We start from the raw sequence: 21,341 nt of genomic DNA, 5'->3' as shown, positions 1-21,341 counted from the left end.
AGCCATCATCTTCCAAAATTTACTACCGTACTTGGAAGGCCTATTTCACTTGATGTGAGGCGAACAATCTGGTTCTTGAGGTTCTGCAAGGTTCTCCTTTTGAACCTTTCAGGGATGTTTCCCTTTCTCTCCTTTCTTGGAAGGTAGCTTTTCTGGTGGCCATCACTTCCATCCGGCGCGTGTCAGAATTGGCGGCTCTTTCTTGCCGCTCTCCTTTCTTGGTACTTTACCAGGACAAGGTAGTTCTGCGGCCTCCGTCCTCTTTTCTTCTGAAGGTGGTGTCCTCCTTTCACCTCAATGAGGATATTGTTCTGCCGTCCTTCTGTCCGTGTCCAACTCACCCTCGGGAGCGGTCCCTGAACAAGCTGGATCTGGTCAGGGCAATGAGAGTCTATCTGTCTAGGACGACTTCTTTGCGAAAGACACTCTCTCTTTTCGTCATTCCAGATGGGGTGCGGAAAGGTTACCCGGCTTCCAAAGCTACTATTGCTCGCTGGATCAGATCGACAATTTTGGAGGCCTACCGGGTTTAGCATCGAGTGGCCCCTCCGGGGATCAGAGCGCACTCTACCCGGGCAGTGGGCGCTTCCTGGGCGGTACGCCACAGAGCCTCCGCGCTGCAGCTTTGCAAAGCTGCAACCTGGTCTTTGGTTCACACGTTTGTGAAATTCTACAAGGTCCACACCTACGCTTCGGCGGACCCCAGCCTAGGTAGAAGGATCCTGCAGGCAGCGGTGGTGAGTCCACTGGCCTGATGGAAGTTTGTTTCCCACCCCAGGGACTGCTTTGGGACGTCCCATGGTCTCTGTGTCCCCCAATAAGGCGAACGAGAAAACAGGATTTTTGGGTTGCTTACCGTAAAATCTGATTCTCGGAGCCTTCCTTGGGGGACACAGCACCCTCCCATGTTCTACAACTCCTGTTCTTACTTTGGTTGATTGGTTACAGTTGAGTTGTTTGTTCTGTTTTCAATCTATTCTGTTACTTCTCCTACTGCTTTCTCACTGAGGAATTCCCTGCCGGTCGGTGGGGTGTACACTGCGGAGGAGGAGCTAACCTTTTTTTGTGCATAGTGTCAGCCTCCTAGTGGCAGTAGCATACACCCCATGGTCTCTGTGTCCCCCAATGAAGGGCTCCGAGAAACAGATTTTACGGTAAGCAACCCAAAAATCCTGTTTTTATTTACAATTATTTAATCTGCCAATTACTTTTGGTCTCTTTAAAAACAGGGTGGCACATTTTAAGAAGCTGAAACTCCCAAACCCTTCATCCAATTTTAATGTGGATACCCTCAAATGAAAGCTGAAAGTCTGAGCTTCAACTGCATCTGAATTGTTTTGTTTAGAATTCATTGTGGTAATGTCTAGAACCAAAATTAGAAAAATGTTGTCTCTGTCCAAGTATATATGGACCTAACAGTATGTCTTCCTCACATCCAGCGGTGGGTCATGAATTTTTCTTTAACGAATGGTCTGCCAGCTTGAGTCCTTTTTTTCATTTAATGGATGACTTCTTTAGTACGAGAGCCCCAGCTAATTTTGCTACCAGATCATTTTGCCTGGTGTTCGATTCAGATAAAAAAAAGCGATAATCCTCTTCATCCCTGATCGGCTCTCTTCCTGGAGCTAGCAATTTTGTGGCTCTGTTTATCATGTTTGCTGTTCAATCAGAACAAAAGGAACTGTGCCCCTTCTGTTTCACAGTCAGTCAGGGTCCTGCTTTTTTGAACAGGAATATCACATTTTCCGCTGGTTTTCCTTTCTTCTTTTATCAGGCTTGTTCAGATTCTGCAAAACACTCATTGATCTGTGACTGGCTGAAAGGAGATATTCTGGGTGACAAACTGCTCTCTCTGGCAAGTGATTTGTGCAGCACGGGGTTAATGGAACGGACGAGGCAACAAGAACCGGACTGCGGCGATAAATGGGCTCTGCTCAGTCTGGTGCTGTCCGAGAACGTTAAGAATGGTGAGTGGGACCCACGCAGCTTCTCAGCCTTGCTATTAAATATCCCAGTTTATCCATGGTATGTGACAACCGGGCTTCCCTCGCTTTTCCCTTCCCTCGCTTTTCCCTTCCCTCGCTTTTCCCTTCCCTCGCTTTTCCCTTCCCTCGCTTTTCCCTTCCCTCGCTTTTCCCTTCCCTCGCTTTTCCCTTCCCTCGCTTTTCCCTTCCCTCGCTTTTCCCTTCCGTCGCCGTGCCCTTCCCTCGCCGTGCCCTTCCCTCGCCGTGCCCTTCCCTCGCTTTGCCCTTCGATAATAATTGTGTTTTTTCTCTCCAGAGTCTTTGATTGCAGAGGTTTATGTAGAGAAGATAGTCGATAAGCTCCACTGGGCGCTGGCACGAGCCAAAGATCTCTCTGAGGCCGGCGACATTGAGCAGTCTGTGTCCTTCATCTGCGATGTGGCTTCCAACTTCTTCAGTTCTGTAAAAGACTGTTTGCAAATGCCGTCAGCCGAGGACCTGCTTCTCTCCATTTTCCAGCTTTGTGCCCAACCCTCCGACACCACCCATTTATCAGGTAGACCCATTACAGTCGTCATTTGTTTTTCTCCATTTGCTTTTATAGAACCAACTTACTGAAGGGCGGCACTTCTAGTTCAAAATATATATAAAAAAGACCAATAAATCCCTAATGACGCTTCCTTGGTTCCTCGCTGTTTTTGTTTACCAGGCTCCCATGATGGCACAGCATGACCCCACACATGACCACTGCAGCCCCTCACTATACCTCTAAGGGCACTTAATGGTCTCAGGGATCATCTGGACTTCACTGCTAAATGTCGACCAGCAGGAAAGTGTCGGCACTGGAGAAAGGATAGTATTGCTCCTATTGGAGTTTATTAGTGATGAGCGAATGTGCTCAGGTAAGGTGTTATCTGAGAATGCTCGAATGCTAATAGTGACTTCAGCGTGCTCGAATTCTATGTTCAAGTCGCCACGGCTGCATGTTTAATGGCTGTTCGACAGCCGTAACACATGCAGAGATTCCCTGTTTGTTAGGCTGTCCGTGCATGTGTTGTGGCTGTCGAACAGCCACGAAACATACAGCCGTGGCGACTCGAACATAGAATTTGAGCACGCCCAAGTCACTCTATTAGCACGCGAGCATGGTGGATAACACCTTACCTGAACCCGCTCACTCATGACTAGAGTTTACCTAATCCAACATTGATGTTGGGAATTAAAAGCTAAACCAAACTCTGAATTTAAGGTCTTGTGAAAAAAATAAAAAAAAAAAACAATCATTTACAAATAACATTTCCAAATAACTTTGCAATTTACCTCTTATTTTAAATCCTTTTCATTCAGAAGAGAAAGGGAGTTCTACCACTCAACCTGTATCATTGGAGGCAGGAGCAAAAGCTTGTTTATGGCTTGTTGCCTAGGTTACTGGCCACCTCCTGCAGTGCATCAGCTGTGGCCAGTTTCTTAGGCATGGAGCACAGCCCTTACAAGCTCTTTGTAGTACAGCTTTCAAGCACTATGAGGCTTCTTGCTCCAGGGTAACGTCAGGCTGATGGCGACATCGGAGAACGCACAGTTTGGAACGTCATTGCACCAACCCTCATGTCCGGACTGTCAGTCATCAGGAGCTGCTGTGTTAGGACAGCATATCTTAAAGTCATGATGTTTCATGGCAGTAAAAATGTTAAACGGGATTTACTCGGCTGATTGTTGGCACATGATCGACTTCCGCTTCATGATCATGGGGCTCTTCAGAGCACCATTCCTTAGGATCAGTGGGGGGTCCCAGCGGTAGGACCCCCATCAATCGGGATGTTATTCCCTGTGTCATGGATCGGGGATAACTCATAAATTTTAACACTCCCTTAAAGAAACAAGTTCTTTTGAAATGTAAATCTAATAAATTTAGACATTCAAGTGAATTTTGAACTGATTGGCGTTAATCAGCGCGGTTCTGTACTGGGACACAGGGAGAAAGTTTAATAAGATTTTCTTGGAATATCAGTTTTTGGGTTTGCAAAGGTTATCTCTGACGTGACAAGTTCACTGTCCTCTTCCCATTAGAAGCGTTACTGCTGAAGCTGAAGCATACATGGATGTCCGGACTGAATTCCCTCGTCTACAGCGTCCCTCAGGGGAGCACGTTTTTGAATCGCTCAGCCCGGTGGCTAAAGGATCAGCTCGAGGCGTCACATCTGACTGTTCGGAGGTAAGGGCTGTGACTGGGATTTACATTGAAGCAAATGGCTTTAACTTATGTAAAGGAGGGAAAAATAAAAGATTAAACACTGCGGGGCTTGCTATGCGCAGGATCGCTGTCAGATCGGTTCTCATTCTTTGAAAACAATATGTCATGAAAATCCGTTTTCTGGTATCCAAAAAGTTTCAAAACGCTGGCACCAGGTGTGTTTGCACCAATCCTGGCACTTAAAAACGTGCTGTCTGACCTTTCCGCCTGTCTCTACTTCCTGCTGCTGCAATGACAGCCTGAGATGATGGCGTGACTGCTGCAGTCAATCACAGCAGGAGGCGGCACCACCGCTATGGACAGTCATTGGAATTGAAGACTAGCGGGGGAACTGGCGGTGGATTGGTGAGATATTGCTTCATTCAGAGATTCACTTTCCCATCTACAGGCATTTATGATGACGTCACGTTGACAGCGCTGCAGTCAATTGGTGAGCTCAGCAGCTCTGTGTAGATTGCACAAGCCTCTCAGATTTGCTGAAGTTATTGATTGGCTGCAGCGCTGACAACGTAACATCAGTGCTGCAGACAAAAATAAACACCAGGTGCAACGGTGGGGACCCAGCGCTGGACCCGGGGAGTGTGTTTCAAGTACAGTGGGTTTAAAAAAAAATAAAAATCTGCTCCTGGGGACAAGGATTTGCTGAAAATGGAAAGGCATGAGGAGGACTTAATGGAAACCTTGATGGGATAGTTGTACTAATCCAGCGTGTTGTAATCAGATGTGTCACTGTCGATGTGATGATACTTCAACACCCCCTAAGGCACTTTAAGGCTAATTTACATTTCCCTGCTTGTCACTTCCAAATGATTTCAGCCTACAGTCACTTATCGGCGCTGTGGATAACCTGCATGACAAGATTCTGCAGTCTGGTCCATCCATCTCTCATATACTGGTCGAGCAAGTGTCCAAAATGATGCCAAGTGACGACCGGTGGCAGAAGATGCGTCAGAGTCTCCCAGGACAGGTCAGTGTGTATTGATACTACAGCATGGCTGTAGAGGGAATGTCTGCCCTCCTCCGACACCGGGACCTGAGTTTGACTGCTAGCTCTGCACCCCCTATAGTCCCCCCCTCGGTGTCTGATGAGGCTATATTATTGTGACGGTTCTGCTCTGTTTACAGTGGTCAAGCAAGCCTCTCTTGGAAGGCCGACTAAGCATGAACTCGGAAACATCTGGGACGGATCACAAATCATTCCCCAAATCTTGGCTGCCACACCACCTCTGCGCGGCCGCCCTGCTCAGCAAGATGGCTTTCAGAGTGCTGGAGAACAACGCGTTATCGAAAGACGAGGACGCAGAGAGGACGATGAACGTCGCCGGTAAGAGGCAATGACCGACTCTTACTCCAACCCTTCATTTTCTTTTGACACTTTTTCTTATGTTCGGAGTTCCCTTTTTTTGTCGATGCTGCAGCTGCCAAGATCTTCATCCCGAATGTAGGCCAGAAACGACTTATGTTTAGAAGAAGGCCAATTAGCGTCCGTTAACGGTCCAGCTGGATCGCTCCGGGAACATTGTGGATTGTTTCGCCCACACATCAGACTTTTTCCACTCTCAGTATATTGTAGGGGAGAAGTGCAGATCTGTACTGAGGTCGCCTGGTCAAACAGCATTTTTTTTTCCCCTTCCACTCCCAGTTTCCGGAACACTTCATTTATCTTCTACGTCGTCTGGTGATAGACTGTGGAGATACGGTTAAGCGTTAAGTCTTTCCTTGCTGACATTCCTCCTCTAAAAGATGACTTCTCTCATTCAGCGGTGAAATATGGGGTGGAAACTGACAAAAATACTCGGGAAGTATTCTGAAAATATAGAAATAGCTCTGACACCGGGTGCACGGTGCTGACTGTGACCAATGCAGGAATGTCAGAGCCAAGGTCAGGAGTTTAATTTTAATTGGATATTCCCATTTTCTAAAGTGATGTTGTATCCCTTTATGAAGGGTGGGGGGAGTCATACTTTCAGGGGTCCTGAGCATAATGATGCTGCAGTGCTAATTCAGCATTGCAACCCCTTCTCTGTTCTCTCCCAGCCGGTGCAAGGAAGATGTGGTACGGCCCCGCTCCTTCCGTTCCCGAGAAAGCGAACGATGCCCTGCGGCCCCCATTATTATCAGGATAGAAAGAGACAGACGCAGTGACTTCTACAGGTGGAACAAGGGTCCGGGGAAACTTGCTGTGGAGACGAATGCGGGTCTCTGATATTCCCATTATTCCTGTCGTTTTCCCGTTTGCTCAGTTGCAGAGATGCTGTATAGCTTTCAGTGGTGCGAAGAGCTGGAGAGACCGCCAGCCATCATCAGCGAGTGCCGCGCTATGCTAAATGTAATGGACATAACCTACGAGAGAGTGATGGAGCTTGCTGCCCGCCATTCTACTTTGCTGGATCTGCTCTACGACAGGTAATTCACGGGGGGTGACGTCTCTGGTCTTCCTACAGTAAGGGTATGTTCACACGCTGAGGATTCTGCTGCGAATCTACTGCGGATTGGCCTCTGCAGATTCGCAGCAGTTCCGCAGACAGGGTACAGTACAATGTAAGTCTATGGGATTTACCATCCGCTGTGCACATGATGCAGATTTTTCCCTGCGGAACAGCTGCGGTTTGAAATCCGTAGCATGTCAATTCATTCTGCGGATTCCGCTGCGGTTTGACACCTATTCCATTGTCCAGGTGTCAAGCCGCAGGGGAAAACCGCTGGCCAATCCGCAGGAAAATCCGCTGGTGAATCCGCAGCGTGTGCACATACCCTAAAAATCACCAACATCCTCTATTTGTGCCGCATATTTACTCCATATCCTCATCCTTTTTATCCCCCATAAATTATCACCGATTTCCTCTCACCGACAGGTCTTTAGCAAGTGGAGCAATCTGGTCCTTGACTCTTCACAAGTTTATTCATGTCAGCAGTCCGGGACACGATGATCTGAAGCGGCTGACGGCGAGCACACAGAGGTGGGTGATCTGGTCTTATTTTAGCCTGAGAGGTTTCTCACTGATTTGCGCTTTTTTTTTTTCTTTATATCTATAATTAAAATTTCCCCTATAAAATAAAAAGTCCAAAAGTGTGGACCTCGCATGATAATTCGCGTTCTTACGTCACCAATCATCCAACATTTGCCGGTCACATAAATTACACGTCTGGACTGCGAACTTATGGGGTCTCCTCGACTCTCCGACTATTGTCTTTTATTGCATAATTCCGAGCTCTTGTAGAATAACTGTATCTGCAGTTTGTCGTGTCTTTTCCTCTCACATTCAGAGACCCTTCCTATGAAAAATGGGATTGATCATCTTGGATCTGTTGTTGTTTTGGTTTTTTTTGTTTTTTTTTTTAACCCCCAGAAAATATATTTTCACGGCATGTGTTAAAGCTTCTCACCTACCCACTAAGTGTCCATACGCCACATCTTGGTTCCAATTTCTGTTCCATATCTTCCGTGTCAGGAGGTCAACATTATAATAAGAGAGGTGCAGAATAGCGAGGTAACCCGGCACTCAGATGGACACGTTTATGACACGGGAGGGTGTGGTTGAATGCCACCATCAGGCATTCATCACAGCCTCCGTAACATGAATACGTCAGGAGATTTTCCCAGCACGTATGTTCATCAGACGATGTAAACCATGGTGTGAGCATAGCTGAAGATTAATATTTTTCAGCTCAAGAACCCGACCACATCACAGAGCTTTAATATGGCAACTTTAAGGCTTTGTACCAAGTTTCAAGGTTCTCATATTCTCAGGATCACTCGCTAGAAGCACCACTGATCCCAAGAGAAGCCCCCCTGTGAGAATAATACAGAGGTCGAGTGCCTCCACTTCATTCATTCCCTATGAGATTGCAGAATACAGCACTCTGCTATTTCTGGACATCCCATAGACAATGAATGGAGCCGATGTTTGCAAGATCAAGAGATGCTCCCTTCAGACAAAGGCATTTCAGAGCCTTGTTCTTGGGATCAATGGTGGTCCCAGCAGCCAGACCCCTTGAGATCAGTAAGTTATAGGGGATATGTTCCAGACTTGCAACATCATGTGGCATCTGGAGGATTTGTATCTATTAGAGAATATCTCTGTAATACTGCACTATTTAGAGGCACCATATGGCGGCACATACATTGCCTTGCGAAAGTATTTGGCCCCCTGGAACTTTTCAGCCTTTTCCCACATATCATGCTTCATACATAAAGATACCAAATGTAAATTTTTGGTGAAGAATCAACAACAAGTGGAACACAATTGTGAAGTTGAACGAAATTTATTGGTTATTTTACATTTTTGTGGAAATTCAAAAACTGAAATCTTGGGAGTGCGATATTATTCGGCCCCTTTACTTTCAGTGCAGCAAACTCACTCCAGAAGTTCATTGTGGATCTCTGAATGATCCAATGTTGTCCTAAATGACTAATGATGATAAATATAATCCACCTGTGTGTAACCAAGTCTCCGTATAAATGCTCCTGCTCTGTGATAGTCTCAGGGTTCTGTTTGATGCACAGAGCAAGGAACACAACAGGCAGGTCCGTGATACTGTTGTGGAGAAGTTTAAAGCCGGATTTGGATACAAAATGATTTCCAAAACTTTAAACATCCGAAGGAGCACTGTGCAAGCGATCATACTGAAATGGAAGGAGTGTCATACCACTACAAATCTACCAAGACCCAGCCATCCCTCTTTCATGTCAAACAAGAAGACTGATCAGAGATGCAGCCAAGATGCCCATGATCACTCTGGATGAACTGCAGAGATCTACACCTGAGGTGGGACAGTCCATAGGACAACAATCAGTGGTACACTGCACAAATCTGGCCTTTATGGAAGAGTGGCAAGAAGAAAGCCATTTCTCAAAGATATCCATAAAATGTGTAGTTTAAAGTTTGCAACAAGCCACCAGGGAGACACACCAAACATGTGGAAGAAGGTGCTCTGGTCAGATGAAACTAAAATCTAACTTTTTGGCAACAATGCCAAACAATATGTTTGGCGTAAAGGCAACACAGCTCATCACCCTGAACACACCATCCCCACTGTCAAACGTGGTGGCAGCATCATGGTTTGGGCCTGCTTTTCTTCAGTAGGGACAGGGAGGATGGTTAAAATTGATGGGAAGATGGATGGAGCCAAATACAGGACCATTCTTGAAGAAAACCTAATGGAGTCTGCAAAAGACCTGAGACTGGGACGGAGATTTGTCTTCCAACAAGACAATGATCCCAAACATAAAGCAAAATCTACAGTGGAATGGTTCACAAATAAACGTATCCAGGTGTTAGAATGGCCAAGTCATAGTCCAGACCTGAATCCAATCGAGAATCTGTGGAAAGAGCTGAAAACTGCTGTTCACAAACGATCTCCATCAAACCTCACTGAGCTCGAGCTGTTTGCCAAGGAAGAATTTCAGTCTCTTGATGTACAAAACTGATAGAGACATACCTGTTGTGAATTCTCTTTCTGGCCTACCTCTGGTTGCTGGTGAAGGTAGTGGAGATGGTTGTATTGACAGAGGGGTCGCGAGTTCTCTTTCCGGGCTCCCTCTGGTGGTTACAGGCGGTAATGGAGCTGATCTAATTAACAGAGGCCTGCCACCTGATAATGAGGAGGACGATTGGACATTGGGAGTTTCTGACTGGATTTAAGACAGTCGACTCCCTATATTCCTGCTGGTGATTTTTTTCCTGCCTCCTGAGGTCTTAGTATCCAGCTCAGTCCTTGCATGCTCAAGCTAAGTGTTCTTTTGCTATTGTTCACATTTGATTTGGTTTTGTCTATTTCAGTTTCTTTATCGCTTCATTGGGGGACACATATTACCATGGGTGTATGCTGCTGCTGCTAGGAGGCTGACACTATGCAAAAAAGGAAAATTAGCTCCTCCCCGGCAGTATACACCCACTGACAGGCACCAAGTACCTCAGTTTGTGCTTAGTGTCTGTAGGAGGCGGACCGGGACCTCCCCAGATCCGCAGTTAACGATTCCTTTTTCCCTTTTAGGTTTTGTGTGAGTGTATTAATTTTTTCCCATTTATTTTTCAAGTTCAGCTTCGGGAAACAGGGGGTAAATGTTCACCCTGCTTTCCCATATCACGCGGCTGAGCGAGCAATGTGGTGTGACCCACATCGCAACTCTCAGGACCGCAGGCAGGACTTTTTCCCTATCACCCTCGGGTGCTACGGGCTGACAACAGGTGGCTGGTACTAGACGATTCCCCTCCTCATCCCTCTCCCGAGACAGGGCTGAGAGGAAGACGGCGGTCACCGGCGGTGACTCTCCCCTGCTGGCAAAGGGTTAGCGCCGTCTTCTGCACTATTCGGACATAGTGCTGGGCAGAGGACCTTCATTCCCAGCGGCCCCCCTCATCCCGGGCCCCTGCGGTCATCCTCTTCAGGGAGCATGTTGACCTCAGGTAAGCAGCCTAAAGGCTACCACCAGTCCCGTGCTCACCCCACATGGAAGTCAGTGGGGTCGGCGCCGCTGATACAATGTCACTCTCCATTTAAATTTCCCGCCCATTTTTTGGCAGGCGCACGCCTCACAGCTTCCCTCCGCACGGGTGCTCGTCATTGAAGCAGCAGACAGCGGATCCCCATCCTCTTACCTCACTCATCTCTGTGGCGTCACGGGCAGGACTCCGGGGGCACAAATCGGGCGCTTCTTGCTTTCACTTATGCCTTCTTCGCCGGTTCACGCCTCCTGTAGCGCACGCGCTTTGTTGGCGCCTTTTATCAGCCCATCACAGAGCTACTTTCTGGTCGTAGCTCCTCAGTACTCTCCCTGATCCGCCCACCCCCCCCCCCGCAGGCTACAGCCAATCGCGCAGCGCTTTCGCCCTGCACCGCCCATCACTAAGGTCCTGCGCCTCTCTGGGACCTCGTGTGCACCACGGATCTCAGCTTGGGGGACACATCTGCTCGCTGCTGCGCATTAGATTAACGGAGCTGGTCACGGTAGGCTCTTCTATTTCTGAGCCCCTATTTCTAGCTCCCTCGGCAGTACTCCCTCACTTCCTGCAGATATTTGCCGCAGTAATACTGCAGTCTTCACATATGCCCAACCCTGCAAGGGTTCCTTATCCTAGACCCACCGCTACTCACTACGCCTGTGCGCGCTGTAAAAAGAAGTGGGCGTCAGATCAGACGTCTCCCTTCTGCCTGTCCTGCAGTCCTTTTGCAATGTCTGCCCCACCGGAACACCCCGAGTCCCGGGATGACAGCATTCCTCCTCCCCCAGAGTGGGCCGTTGCAATGTCTCAGTCGGTCTCTGACATGACGAAAGTTTCTCAGTCCCTGGTCCAGGTCTTAGAACGATTACCTCAGCTATCGACAGCCACCTGTGCTCCGACCGCCTCTCACGGTGAGTTGTCTACACCTGACCGCGACCTCCATAGGGACAGACCGGGTAGGATTTCAAGTAAGCGGGTTCTTTCTAGCTCTTCTTCCAGCTCGCAAGGTCCGTCCGTTCCATCCAGGCTACTTTCCTCGTCTCCCTCTTCAGAAGACGACCTTAGGTCAGATAATGATTCCCAATCAGGATCTGACTCAGAGGCGGACAACATGTCTAAAACACAGGACATGGTTGATAGTCTCATATTGGCTATTTTCCAGACGCTCAAAATAAAGGAAGATAAGGCACCCCTTCAGGACTGCTCTGTCCCCTTTAAACGAGCGAAACCCCCCTCCCGAACCTTTCCTAATCACAAAGAGTTCGACACTACTTTAACCAAACACTGTGAACACCTGGAGAAGCGTTTCTCAGGCCGCGGGTACTTAGACGTCCTGTATCCATTTGATGCGGATCTTCTCACAAAATGGACTAAAGCTCCCGAGGTGGACCCACCAGTTTCCCGTCTATCCTCTAAGACGGTTTTATCCCTTCCGGACGGGGCATCTCTTAAAGATCCAACAGACAGGCAAGCATCCTGCACCTCTCTCTGCCCTATTTTCGCTTCCGCCTGGGTGGCGAAAGTCATTTCAGCTTGGGCAAAAATTCTTCGCAAGGGCATCTTATCGGCAGCCCCTCAGGACGAGCTGGCAGATCTAGCAGACCAAATTAATCATGCGGGTAAATACCTTTTGGCCGCCTCCTTAGATGCGGCTGGGTGCATAGCAAGAGCTATCAGCAACATAGTAGCCATACGCCGTATTCTTTGGTTGAGGTCATAGTGCGGACACCACCTCCAAGAAGTCGCTCACCAACCTGGCATTTCACGGTTCTAGGCTCTTTGGCGCCAAGCTGGATCAGATCATTTCCGATGCCACTGGTGGTAAAAGTACCTTCCTTCCTAAGTCTCGGCCTACACTGTTTTTCAACAGAAAAGCTTCTCGGCCGTTTAGGTCCTTTCGCCCCTTCTCTTCCTCAGAAGGACCGTCCCAGCAGGACCGCCCCTCTGCCTCCTGAAAACAGAGAAAACCATCGTATAAACCCGCACCCCACTGGAAATCAAGAGGCCAACCCTCCAGGTCTTCAAGCTCCCGCTCCGGTAGATTTTCCTCAATGTGACGGGTCACCCCCACCTGGAATTTCTTCCAGGGTGGGAGGCAGGCTCTCTTCTTTCATGGACGCTTGGCTGTCCGTTGTCGACGACGCTTGGGTCAGGGAAATCATCATATCCGGATACAAAATCGAATTTTCTTCCCACCTAAACAGTCGCTTCTTCCTGTCTCGACCCCCAAGACAGCAGTCCCAGACCCCAGGGTTCCTTCAGGCCGTCTCCTCCCTTCTTTCCGCCGGAGTTATCGTTCCCGTTCCTTCAAACGAATGGTTTTCAGGGTTCTACTTGAATCTCTTCGTAGTCCCAAAAAAAGACAGTTCCCTTCCCCCAATCTTGGACCTCAAGTTGCTCAATCGCCACGTGAGGACCCTCCATTTCAAGATGGAGTCCCTGCGCTCGGTGATAGCCTCGATGGAACCCGGAGAGTTCCTCTGCTCTGTGGACATACAGGATGCCTATCTTCACATCCCTGTTTGTTTGCAACATCAGAGATATCTCCGCTTTGCGATTCAGGAAAATCAGTATCAGTTCACGGCCCTTCCCTTCGACCTAGCCTCCGCTCCCCGTGTCTTTACGAAGGTGATGTCAACAGTCATGGCCATTCTTCGCTCCAGGGGGATTCTCATTATCCCTTATCTGGACGATCTGTTGATCAAGGGCTCGTCCCGCCAAGACTGTCTTCCAAGTCTCCAAATAACTGTGGATACCCTCGCCCGGCTCGGATGGATAGTCAACAAAGAGAAGTCCATCCTGCACCCTACTCAGCATCTGACCTTTTTGGTTATGGAATTCGACACGAATCTAGCCCGGGTGTTTCTTCCGAGCAACAAATTTTCAGCCCTTTGCAAGGGAATCCGATCCCTAAAGCGGCCAAGGCCCATTCCCCTTAGGTCCTGCATGAGGGTCCTGAAGAAGATGATAGCTTCCATGGAAGCAGTGCCTTTCGCACAATTTCACACTCGTCCTCTCCAGCTGTCCCTCCTTTCAGCCTGGAACAAGACCTCAGTTTCTCTGGATCGCCCCATAATCTTTCCTCTCAGAGTAAAGCAATCCCTGACTTGGTGGACAAAACCGGCGTCCGTTCTACAGGGAAGGTCCTTTCTCCCGCCTCAGTGGCAAGTCATCACCACCGATGCCAGTCTTCTAGGATGGGGGGCGGTTTTCCATTGGAAAACAGCCCAAGGGCGCTGGAACGCCCAGGAGACTCTTCTTCCCATCAACCTTCTGGAAATCAGAGCGATCTTCCTTGCCCTCCTCTGCTTGCAGCCTCTCCTCGTGGGCAAACCAGTCTGCATTCAATCGGACAACGCCACGGCCGTGGCATACATAACCCACCAGGGTGGTACTCACAGCAGGCAGGTAATGACAGAAGTGGCAAAGATACTGCGTTGGGCAGAGCGTTACATTCCGGCGATCTCTGCCGTTCACATTCCAGGGGTGGAAAATTGGGCAGATGACTTCCTAAGTCGCCAGGGCCTAGTGTCAGGCAAATGGTATCTTCACCCCACAGTCTTTAATCAGATATGCCAGCGTTGGGGCACCCCGGACGTCGATCTCATGGCATCTCGGATGAACCACAAACCTCCTCGCTTCGTAGCCAGGTCCAGGGACCCTCTAGCCGTCAGTTGCGACGCCCTGGTAATTCCGTGGTCCCAGTTCCAACTTCCTTACCTTTTTCCTCCCCTTGCCCTGATCCCAAGGGTGGTCAAGAAAATAAAATCAGAAGGCATCCCAGTAATTCTGGTGGCTCCAGACTGGCCAAGACGACCTTGGTATGCGAAACTGGTGAATATGCTCGCGGACGTCCCCTGGAGGCTTCCAGACCGTCCAGATCTTCTCTCACAAGGCACCCTTTACAACCAGAATTCTCAGTCTCTGAGTTTAACGGCATGGCCGTTGAGGCCGCGGTTCTGAGAGAATCTGTTTTTTCCAACCAGGTCATTCAGACCATGATCAGAGCTAGAAAACCAGCCTCCTCCCACATTTACCATAGGTACTGGAAGGCTTTTTTCCGTTGGTGTGACGATAACAATGTTTTTCCATTGTCGTTCTCCATTCCATCCATACTTGGCTTCCTCCAGTCCGGCTTAGATGCGGGCCTGTCCATCAGTACCCTCAAAGGCCAGGTATCGACTCTGTTGATTCTTTTCCAGAGGGATCTGGCCCCCTTACCGCAAGTTAAGACCTTCCTCCAGGGAGTCGCCCACGTGGCACCACCTCCTCATTCTCCAATAGATCCGTGGGACCTCAATCTCGTTCTTGGCGCTCTCCAAAAGGCGCCGTTCGAGCCTATCCAGGACATTCCTCTTTCCCTTCTCTCATGGAAGGTAACGTTCCTGATCGCCATTACATCCATTAGGAGAGTTTCTGAGCTGGCGGCTTTATCCTGTCTTTCCCCGTACCGAATCCTCCATCAGGATAAGGTCGTTCTCAGGCCAGTTCCCTCCTTCCTTCCAAAGGTGGTATTCCCTTTCCACATTAATGAGGATATCGTCCTTCCCTCTTTTTGTCATGCGCCTGCTCACCCTCTGGAAAAGTCGCTCCACAAACTGGATGTAGTGAAAGCCTTGCGTGTCTTTCTTGCCAGGACTGCTTTTCTTCGTCAATCCGATTCCCTTCTTGTCATCTCTGAAGGTCGCCGGAAAGGGCTGCCGGCACCCAAAGCCACTATCGCTCGCTCGATTCGTTCTACCATTCTGGAAGCTTACCGCCTTCAGGAAAAACGGCTCCCTCTGGGAGTGAGAGCCCACTCCACCCGGGCTGTAGCGGCTTCTTGGGTTGTTCGACAGCAGGCTTCAACTTTACAACTTTGCAGGGCCGCGACCTGGTCGTCTTTGCACACGTTTGTGAGGTTCTATAGGGTTCATACCCAGGCCTTGTCTGATGCAGCTTTTGGTAGGAAGGTTCTGCAGGCGGAGGTAGCACATCGACCGACCTAAGCCCTTCCTTCTCGTTCTTTTACTACTGTTTCCACCCTCGGGACTGCTTTGGAACGTCCCATGGTAATCTGTGTCCCCCAATGAAGCGATAAAGAAAGAGGGATTTTTGGGTTCTTACTGTAAAATCTCTTTCTTGGAGCCTTCATTGGGGGACACAGCACCTTCCCTGTTTAAGTTGTACCGTGTTGGGTCTTCGAGTCCCTTGTTGGGTTGGTACATATTTTGAGAGATTTTGGTTGTTCCTCCTACTGCTTTCTCACCAACTGAGGTACTTGGTGCCTGTCGGTGGGTGTATACTGCCGGGGAGGAGATAATTTTCCTTTTTTGCATAGTGTCAGCCTCCTAGCAGCAGCAGCATACACCCATGGTAATCTGTGTCCCCCAATGAAGGCTCCAAGAAAGAGATTTTACGGTAAGAACCCAAAAATCCCTCTTTTGTGTGGTCAGCCAGCCCCGGCTGGGGCTGTGCTGAATTTCCATCCTTATGTTATTGTTTGTGCCAGTTTGTTTTTGTCCCTTATTAGATTGGCCTCTCTTTGCTCTGTTTTCAGAATATACCCGAGTGCTGATATAGTGGGCGAAGTCTAGTGACTTCAGTATTTTTTCTGTCAGACGTGTTGGGCATTTTGCAGGGTTTTTTGCGTGATTGCAGACAGTGTCTTTCCTTTCCTGTCCTGTCTAGTTAGTTTGGGCCCCATCGTTTGCTCAGCCTATTTTCCTACCTACGTTTGTGTTTTCATCTTGTCTCACCGACAATATATGTTTGGGGGCTATCTCTTCCTTTGGGGTCTGCTCTGGGGCAGTTTAAATTTCCCCTTTCTTGCTTTAGGCTTTTTAGCTCTCCGGCTGTGACGAGGCGTCTAGGATCATCGTAGGTACGCTCCACGGCTACTGCTAGTTGTGTGGATAGGATCAGGGGTCTGCAATCCGCTTAGTTACCAACCTCTCTGGTTTTCTGTGGCTTAGCTTGGTCTTGCTTTCCTCCTCGGTGACCCAATCATAACACATACCCCAAGCGACTTGCAGCTGTAATCGCAGCAAAAGGTGGCGCAACAAAGTATTAAGTTAAAGGGGCTGAATAATATTGCACTCCCCACATTTCAGTTTTTGAATTTCCACAAAAATTTAGAATAACCGATAAACTTCATTCAACTTCACAATTGTGTCCCACTTGTTGTTGATTCTTCACCAAAAATTTACATTTTGGTATCTTTATGTTTGAAGCATGATATGTGGGAAAAGGTTGAAAAGTTCCAGGGGGCCGAATACTTTCGCAAGGCACTGTATTGCACCACCATAGGGACACACTGACCTCACGGTAGCCGTGCACTGATGGTGGCCAGGAGGTCTGATCCCTTCCTTCTGTGGATCATTGGGGTCTCCAAAGTGAAACCCTCACCAATCATGATCTTATTGTGAATCGACTGATGTTGGTCATTTTCCCCTTTGATTGAACAGTTATTTGTTGGCAGTAATGGTATTTTCTGTCCCTCTATAGTTACTACCCAGTGACCCCGGGCAGCCTGCACACTGTCCAGTGCCTGTCACCGTTCTTGCAGACGGATGAGAAGGAGTCTCTGATCATCCAGTTTGTCTCCCGACTTATGTCCTGTACTGTGACGGATGTGTCCTGTATAGACGGTGAGTAAGCCCGCCATAGCTTAGGAATGACGACTACCAGATACAAAGTTATGGGGCAAGGGGCGAGATGACGTCAATGTGCATTTCTGTTCAGAAACCCAATCTGCAGCCTAAAGATCAACGTTCTAGGTTCCTTGTTATCAAGAATCTCAAGAATGGGGGAGGGATTATTAATTGTGTAATTTACAGCTTGTTGCCTAGGTTACCGGCCACTGCTGCAGCCTGAGAGGTGGAGGTCTCCTAGGCAAAGAGGGTAGAGCTCAGAAGCTCTTTTTCCATGGAGCTCATAGGTGCCGCTCTGAAGCTGGCTGTATCAATTTAGTGCCCCTGCGACGCTGCAAAGGCAAAGCTGCCCCTGCTTGGACAGTTTGGACTTGCATTGTCATGATGCCGCACCGCCCCAGCTGCAAGCAGGAAGTGGGAAGGCAGAGGAGGGGTGCACCCCTGAAGATCAGTGTTGGGAACAACCATTTAAATAAATATCATCCAGTTATCTGATATCTCAGGGGGTCACCCAACTCTCCCGATCCTTTTGTTCTTCATGCAGATTAGCCTCTGCCATTTCAGTCTGGCAGGAACTCACTATACTGTGTACATAAATGACACCCAGCATAGGCCACCTTTGCAATAAAGTAGCAGGACGCATTGGTGACCATCCATGGGGGTCACAGCTGTGGGACCCCACACCAATCTAACAATTACTACTTATCCAGGAGGTTGGTGATAGTTTATTCCCCTTTGAGTTGCTAATCTAGACTTAGTTCAATATTTTATTTTGAGTAAATGGGGAATCACTCGATTTGTGTTTGCAAAGAAAAAACTAAAGACCTGTGATCCCAGCAGCATCAGCACTCATTCATGTAAGCAGTCTCTGCCTCTCTGCTGTGCCAGGGAGGAAGTTTGGGAAGTGGAATGTGACCGAGCAGAGGCGTGTAGAAACATAGCTTAGGCCTCTTTCACACTACCGTTTTTGACAATCAGTCAAGATCCGCCAATTTTGAAAAAAAAACGGATCCGCCATCTTTCTTTGCGGATCCGTTTTTTTCCCCATTGACTTTCATTATTGGCGGATCCTGACTGATTGTCGTCCGTTGCATCCGTTTTTTTGAGGATCCGCCACAATGTTAGTGTCCGTCAACATCCTCAAAAGATTTCCAAACGGAGCTTGCAATGTTTTTTTGGCCGGCGGATCCTCCAGACACTGAATTAACCCCAAAATTTGTCTGGGTGCCAGACAAAAAAAAAATTCTCTCTCTCTCTCCTCCCCCCTCTCTCTCTCTCTCTCTCTCCTCCCCTCTCTCTCTCTCTCCTCCTCTCTCTCTCTCTCTCTCTCTCTCCTCCCCCCTCTCTCTCTCTCTCTCTCTCTCCTCCCCCCTCTCTCTCTTCTCTCTCTCTCTCTCTCCTCCCCCCTCTCTCTCTCTCTCTTCCCCCTCCCTCTCTCTCTTCCCCCTCCCTCTCTCCCCCCCTCTCTCTCTCTCTCTCCCCCTCTCTCTCCCCCTCTCTCTCTCTCTCTCCCCCTCTCTCTCCCCCCTCTCTCTCTCTCTTCCCCCCTCTCTCTCTTCCCCCCTCTCTCTCTTCCCCCCTCTCTCTCTTCCCCCCTCTCTCTCTTCCCCCCTCTCTCTCTTCCCCCCTCTCTCTCTTCCCCCCTCTCCATCTCTTCCCCCCTCTCCCTCCCTTCCCCCCCTCTCCCTCTCTTCCCCCCTCTCCCTCCCTTCCCCCCCTCTCCCTCCCTTCCCCCCTCTCCCTCCCTTCCCCCCTCTCCCTCCCTTCCCCCCTCTCCCTCCCTTCCCCCCTCTCCCTCCCTCTCTCTCCCCCCCTCTCTCTCTCCCCCCCTCTCTCTCTCCCCCCCTCTCTCTCTCCCCCCCTCTCTCTCTCCCCCCCTCTCTCTCTCCCCCCTCTCTCTCTCCCCCCCTCTCTCTCTCCCCCCCTCTCTCTCTCCCCCCTCTCTCTCTCCCCCCCTCTCTCTCTCCCCCCCTCTCTCTCTCCCCCCCTCTCTCTCCCCCCCTCTCTCTCTCTCTATCTCTCTCCTCCCCCATCTCTCTCCTCCCCCATCTCTCTCCTCCCCCATCTCTCTCCTCCCCCATCTCTCTCTCTCTCCTCCCCATCTCTCTCTCTCTCCTCCCCCATCTCTCTCTCTCTCCTCCCCCATCTCTCTCTCTCTCCTCCCCCATCTCTCTCTCTCTCCTCCCCCATCTCTCTCTCTCTCCTCCCCCCTCTCGCTCTCTCTCTCTCCCCCCTCTCTCTCCCTCTCTCTCTCTCTCTCCATCTCTCTCCTCCCCCATCTCTCTCCTCCCCCATCTCTCTCCTCCCCCATCTCTCTCTCTCTCCTCCCCCATCTCTCTCTCTCTCCTCCCCCATCTCTCTCTCTCTCCTCCCCCATCTCTCTCTCTCTCCTCCCCCATCTCTCTCTCTCTCCTCCCCCCTCTCGCTCTCTCTCCTCCCCCATCTCTCTCTCTCTCCTCCCCCCTCTCGCTCTCGCTCTCTCTCTCTCTCCCCCTCTCTCTCCCCCCTCTCTCTCTCTCTTCCCCCCTCTCTCTCTCTCTTCCCCCCTCTCTCCATCTCTTCCCCCCTCTCCCTCCCTCTCTCTCCCCCCCTCTCTCTCTCTTCCCCCCCTCTCTCTCTCTCTCTCTCTCTCTCAAATAGGCTTTATTGGCAGGACCAAAATACAATTAGTGTTGCCAAAGCAAGAAAAGAAGTGCGGCAGGGGATGGGGTGTTGGGGGCAAAATTTGGGGAGTGATTTTCCATTTGGAGGTCTTTAGTTCCTCTCATCTTATGACATGTGGTGACATATTGGGCGGCGACCTCCACCATTGATTCTTCTTCCCCCAGTAGGATGCAGTGTTTCCTCTCCTCGTCCATGGATGGGAAGTCTGGGGTATGGGTGGTATGTTTCTGGAAGTGGGAGTCCCTCACTGCTGAGTATTTGTTGCAGTGCAGCAGGAAATGCACCTCATCTTCCAGAGCCCCCTGCTGGCAGTGCTGGCACAGTCTGTTCTCTCGTGGCTTGTATGTCTGTCGGTGCCGCCCTGTTTCCACCTCTAGGTTGTGGGCGCTTAATCTGTATATACTCAGGGTCTGCCTGTCTTTGGGGTGGCGTAGCCTTTCCAGGTATGGAGCCAGTGTGTAGTCCCTCCGCAGTGACCGGTAGATGGTGAGTTTCTGGGAGTTCTCCAATTCACTCTTCCAACCCTCTATGTATTGCATCTTGCAGCTCTCTGAGATCTCTTTTATTTGGGCTTTAGTTAGGGTGTGTTGCTGACTTTGGTTGAGCTGGCTGCCGAGGTTCCTGGCTTGCTCTTGGCTCTGGCTCAGCAGGGCTTTATGATGGTAGGAGCTGGGGTTGCTGTTCTGTATATGCGCCTGGTGTGATAGCGCCCTCTTGTGTATAGTGAGCCATAAGGAGAATCGGCCCAGCTCTGCCCGACAGGCTATGTTTGAGGTGCTGCGATGTACCTGGAGGAGATATTTGCAGAACTCCAGATGGAAGACTTCGGTTGGGCTGGAATCCCACTTTTTCTGGTCTGGATAGGTTGCTGGACCCCATACCTCGCTGCCATATAGCAGTATAGGTGTGATGACGCTGTCGAATATCTTGAGCCAGACTCTCACCGGTGGTTTGAGGTGGTACATTTGTCTTCTGATGGCATAGAAGGTTCTGCATGCTTTCCCTTTCAGGGTCTCTGCTGCTTGCTTGAGGCTCCCGGTTTGGCTTAGCTCCAGACCGAGGTAGGTATAACTCCTCTTTTGAAACACCATGACTTTGGTCTTCTTTTGGTTGATGGGCAGCGCCCATGTGGTGCTGAATGTTTCCAGCACGGCCAAGCTATCTTGGAGGCCTCTCTCGGTTGGGGAAAGCAGCAGGAGGTCATCTGCATACAGCAGGATCTTCACCTCTCGGTCGTGCAGGCTGAGACCTGGGGCAGAGGAGGATTCCAGGGCCGCTGCCAGTCCATTTATGTAGATGTTAAATAGAGTTGGGCTCAGGCTGCAGCCCTGTCTTACCCCACGGCACTGCCGGAAGAAGGCCGTCTTCTTTCCATTCACCTTCA

At 49.7% G+C, this 21,341-nt stretch overlaps 1 protein-coding gene across 1 annotated transcript in view; it reads left to right on the top strand.

Moving 5' to 3' along the window:
- Positions 1-21,341, top strand: part of LTN1 (listerin E3 ubiquitin protein ligase 1) — a 116,975-nt gene that overhangs the window by 52,531 nt on the left and 43,103 nt on the right. Inside the window, exons 12-19 of the mRNA XM_073584521.1 lie at positions 1,775-1,967; positions 2,281-2,520; positions 4,032-4,176; positions 5,032-5,182; positions 5,341-5,539; positions 6,459-6,621; positions 7,071-7,175; positions 17,148-17,290. Coding sequence (XP_073440622.1) covers positions 1,775-1,967; positions 2,281-2,520; positions 4,032-4,176; positions 5,032-5,182; positions 5,341-5,539; positions 6,459-6,621; positions 7,071-7,175; positions 17,148-17,290 — 1,339 coding nt within the window. The remainder of the gene's footprint in view (positions 1-1,774; positions 1,968-2,280; positions 2,521-4,031; positions 4,177-5,031; positions 5,183-5,340; positions 5,540-6,458; positions 6,622-7,070; positions 7,176-17,147; positions 17,291-21,341) is intronic.

The sequence above is a fragment of the Dendrobates tinctorius genome, unplaced genomic scaffold, assembly GCF_039654945.1.
Source record: "Dendrobates tinctorius isolate UK_male_01 unplaced genomic scaffold, ASM3965494v1 ptg000084l, whole genome shotgun sequence".
Taxonomy (NCBI): domain Eukaryota; kingdom Metazoa; phylum Chordata; class Amphibia; order Anura; family Dendrobatidae; genus Dendrobates; species Dendrobates tinctorius.
This window is presented reverse-complemented; position numbering and strand designations above follow the sequence as displayed.